Here is a 5,000-nt window from a genome sequence, read left to right as displayed (position 1 = left end):
TGAATCACCTTATTTTGGAATTGTTTGGATAATACCATAATTAATTGTGGTGCTTAAACTTAAGTACCATATTCACCTTGAATCTATCTATCTATCTATCTATCTATCTATCTATCTATATATATATATATATATATATTATACATTATATAATATATATATTATTTACATATATATATATATTATTTATATATATATAATATATATATATCATTTGTATATATATATATTCTTTCATTTCAGCCATGCAGCTGTGGTCATGCTGGAGCACCTCCATGGTCTTCCTAACTTTCTCAGTTTGGGTGTTTCACATCACTACTCCTGTATGTGCCATTTTCCCAACTGTTGGTATATTTGATATATAACTGAGTTTGATTCCACTGCCCTCGTCTGTACCTCATGTTGGACTGTTGGTTCATCTAGTATTGGGGAGAGGAAAATGTCTAATTCCTTTCTGCAAATTTCTTAATTTTTGTACCAGGGCATCCCTCATTTGCTAGCATAAACCATCCCCCTCAGAGTTTGTAGTTTTGCATATTGCAATGCAACTCCACTACTGCTGGTGGCACGAATAAAGCACTCAGTAAATACTGTAAAGTGGTTGGCATCAGGAAGGGCATCCAACCATAGAAACCATGTCACAGCGCAGTCCTTCAATTCATAGGATCCTGTCAAACAGTCCAACCCAAACCAGTATGAAACATGGACGTTAAATGATGACAACAATGTTGATGATGATATGATATAATTTAATCTTCATTTTAGGTTACTTTCTAACAGAATATGATACATTTTGAAAATTTTGCACTACTAACTCAGCAAAATAACCTTCCATTATAAAGACAACAGAGTGTGTTTTGTAGGGAGATTAGCTGCTAATTCTAAGCAGCCATGTAGAGGTTCTCTCACTGGGATGGTATCATTAGTTAAGTATTATAGAGCAACATCACTGTAAAAGTGATAACTGATTCATTGGCATACAGTATTAAGTGCAGAAATGTCATCTGTAAGAGACTGGCAGCCAAACCAGGAGCAGATTTGTTTTTCAAACACTTGCCAGTGCCTCTGGACTGGCTCTTGTGCAGGTGGCACATAAAATACACCATCTTGAGCATGGCCGTTGCCAGTACCGCCTGACTGGCCTTCGTGCGGGTGACATGTAAAAGCACCCACTACACTCTCTGAGTGGTTGGCGTTAGGAAGGGCATCCAGCTGTAGAAACTCTGCCAAATCAGATTGGAGCCTGGTGTAGCCATCTGGTTTCACCAGTCCTCAGTCAAATCGTCCAACCCATGCTAGCATGGAAAACGGACGTTAAACGACGATGATGATTAATACCAAAGAAAACCAGCCAGCACTGACATAATGAGATATAGAATGCCATGAAGGGATAAACCCAACAAACTAAAATAAAAGCTTTTAATTTAATCAATGTCATCAGAATTAAAAATTAAAATAAGTTAGTGTTACCATATTCAATGCAAAGAACATCAAAAAGCTCAGACAAATTAAGAAAACAAACAATACAATGAAGGATGAAATCTATTCTTTAGCTTACCGCAAATAGCTCCAGGGAGCTGATATCAGAGCGTACTTCACCAACTGTACCTCGAGATATCAGCCGTGCATAGACAGGTAAGCGACCTGTGACATCCTCCTTCAACTAAAAAGAAAAAGGAAAAAATGAAAAGGGAATAAATTAAAATATAGTTGCAGACAAGACATTAAAATACCAAAAATCAACAAAACCAGTTTTAATGAGCAGCTGCAATAAATTTGACTATTGATTTAACACCACCATGATAACCTCCAATGTTCATTGCTCTCACCACCGATATAAAAATCATAAAAATATATTTTAGGTGCAATGTGTCTGTGTAGTAAGAAGCTTGCTTCCCAACTACATGGTTTTGGGTTTAGTCCCACTGCATGGCAGCTTGGGCAAGTGTCTTCTACTCTAGCCTCAGGCTGACCAAAACCTTGTGAGTGGATTTGGTAGATGGAAACTGAAAGAAGCCTGAGTATATATATATATATATATATATATATATATATATATATATCTGAGCCAACCAACATTCCTGTGCCCACTTTCAAGCTGGCTGTACATAAGAACTGGGTATTCTTCTGTCACTCATTCTGACCACAATGGCCAGCCCAGTGCAATTGCAAATGCATAAGGAAGCTCTCGATTCCACCAATCTTACACTGGCTAAGCAGGTTGGTATTAGAAATTCTGTCTTTTAGTGAATAACCACAGATTGTCCTGAGACAGCCTTTGTGGTGATGTCTAGTTGGTTAATGTGCTGTCAATAGGGTGTCCATGATATTGAGCCATACAAGAGAGTAGTAAGGACAAGCTGAACTTCTCAGCAGTCAAGTTGGCTCACAACACCTTTGAGTAAACAGCCTTGGAGCAAACAAAATGGAGATTGTCATGTCAAAATGGTTTCAGAAACTCTGTTGCAACCAGCATCAACTGGTTTAGGGGTGCAAGGCAAACGAGAAAACCAACTGCAAATATACCACCTGCACTGACCCGTAGTCCTCATACTTGCAACATGTGGGCTTCTTTGCAAATCATTGGTGGGATTCAAATGCCATATTCGACATAAATATTGTGAACGACAAAGAAAGAATAGGTTGTCAAATCCTCATACATAAAAACCGATAGGAGAGTCCATCATATATATATATATATCTATGTGAGTGTGTCTTTGTGAATATATTTGTTTCCCACCACCACATGACAACCGGTGCTGGTGTGTTTACATTCCTGTAACTTAGCAGTTTGGCAAAACAGACTGATAGAATAAGTACCAGGCTTAAAAAAAAAAGTAGTGGGGCTGATTCATTTGATTAAAAATTCTTCAAGGCACTCACCAGCATGATTGCAGTCTAATGACTGAAACAAGTAAAAAATTAAAGATAACATATTATAGGAATTTGGCAGCACACTGTGAAAGTAGTCTTTATCTGTTATGGTTGATTTTTACTTGTCATGTCCTTCCACCTGCCAAGGTAAGTTGGATATAGCAAAGCTTATTACACATCAAAGTTTTTGCATATATTTACAAGCTATTGAGTCCTGGGCATCAATCTTTACATCTTTTAAGACATCAGATGTTATGTTGTATTCTAGAGTCTTATTCTCTTCACTTGTCTGATTGTGTTTTCTACTTTGAATAATATAATTTTGGGAACTTATGCAAACTATTCACAAATATCATGATAATAAAATTACAAAAGAATTTTTTCCACCATTGATACATATAACATTCTCACTCTGCAAAAGCTTTGAAGATACCAAAAAGCATTCAACTCTGCATAAATACAATTAGTGAAGACAACCATAATAAACCAAAGTGTAAGAAATTAGAAAATCATCTTGAGCTGGCAAAACCTTCAAAAGAGGCAAGTTTTGTTTTTAAAAGCAAAATGATCCTATGCCTTAAAAGACAAATGAGCTGAGATAGGCCATGAATGTTATGCTTGGAATAATATGGAAATCTGTAAAATAACAAAATGGATTCCCAAAATAAACATACAGATTCAGTTTAAATGGTAAATGTGATACTTACAATACTTGGAAATGCAATAGCCATACTAAAACAAAGTTTTTCCATGTCATCAATATAAGCTGGAAAGAGAAAATACAATGCTCAGTTGAAGGGTTTGAAAGTAGGAAGGAAATTCTTAATCACAATATACTGAGTATGAAATGAACCTATTTTGTTACTTGAAGCATATCTAAAAGTAGAAACATTCCAGTTGTAATAATCTTCTTATCTAATGTGTCATGTTTTTTAAAGATGCCAGGTGTGATTTGGAAGTGAAATAAACATATATGTGTATATGTGTGTGTATACATGCATATGTATGTGTGTATCTATATTAATAAAAGTGTAACTGTCTCTGTACCTCAGTCTACATTTGCTCTAGACAGACATATTATACCTTCTTGGAACCAGGATGATCCCGGGATTGAAAACCTGCCCTTCATTTGCTTCTTGAATATCCAGCATTAGGATCGGATTTAAAAGCATTTCTAGCAGTTAAAGCGACCGTGAGAGGTTTCAGTACCATAGTATTACTGAGATAGGTGAACAAAAGTTACCTCCTGTTATGGGAGAAACCTGAACACCCCCATGTGACTGAAGGTGGACTAACCAATTACAATAAATAAGAAGAGTGAACTGTCAGGGTGTAGTTGATGGTGTTACTTCGAACATGTTGGTTAACCATGTTAGTTCGATGTGTGTTGGTTTAACAGTCAGAAGTTGAACATTGAATACTGAGTATTGTACCTATGTATGGAGTGCGTTCTGTGTCAACATATATTTCTGCGATAGGTCATTTTTAGATAACCACAACCAACTATTTATTTGTGTAATACCATTTTACACCAGACGTTTATAGCTATGTCATAACATCTCCCTTAGCTTAAAGTTTTACTAAGAAATTTAGTGGGTCTTTTATCTTTTTCAGTCATCAGACTGCGACCACAATGGGTTATGCTTTGAAGAATTTTAATTGAACAAATTGATACCAATTCTTTCTTTTTTATGCATGGTACTATTTTTTATTGACCTCTTTTACTGAACTACTAAGTTAGTGAATGTAAACACACCAACACCGGTTATTAAGTGGAAGTGGGGGACAAACATAGACACAAAGCTACAATATATATATATATACACAAGAATAAGGGCAGGGAATCGTCAATTAATAATAGAATTAATAATTAACAATTTTGCCAAGTAGTTCAGTATGAAAAAACCTTTATCGGTAAAACCATTTATCATCATAAATATACAGGGATTAGCATTGAGTTGCTTCTCCAACATACTGAAAATTTAGAAATAGCAGTCAAAGAACTACTGATTCTAAACTACAAATTTTTCTCTAAACGGATGGCAATATTTATGGCACACATAGAACAAAAAAACGGAGGGAAAGGCATAAACAAAACAAGTCTTTAGTTAATCGGATACGATCGT

General features: G+C 35.7%; 1 protein-coding gene across 7 annotated transcripts in view; it reads right to left on the bottom strand.

Annotated features, from left to right (window-relative positions):
- Positions 1–5,000, bottom strand: part of LOC106875681 (uncharacterized) — a 57,737-nt gene that overhangs the window by 1,352 nt on the left and 51,385 nt on the right. For all 7 annotated transcript variants that reach the window (XM_052966530.1, XM_052966524.1, XM_052966528.1 and 4 more), the window contains 2 exons: positions 3,582–3,640; positions 1,559–1,663 (listed from right to left, as the gene is read on the bottom strand). In XM_052966530.1, the coding sequence (XP_052822490.1) occupies positions 1,559–1,663; positions 3,582–3,640 (164 nt within the window). The remainder of the gene's footprint in view (positions 1–1,558; positions 1,664–3,581; positions 3,641–5,000) is intronic.

The sequence above is a fragment of the Octopus bimaculoides genome, chromosome 3 (genome assembly GCF_001194135.2).
Source record: "Octopus bimaculoides isolate UCB-OBI-ISO-001 chromosome 3, ASM119413v2, whole genome shotgun sequence".
Taxonomy (NCBI): Eukaryota; Metazoa; Mollusca; class Cephalopoda; order Octopoda; family Octopodidae; genus Octopus; species Octopus bimaculoides.
The sequence above is the reverse complement of the archived record's forward strand: the minus strand, read 5'-3'. Positions and strand labels throughout refer to the sequence as shown.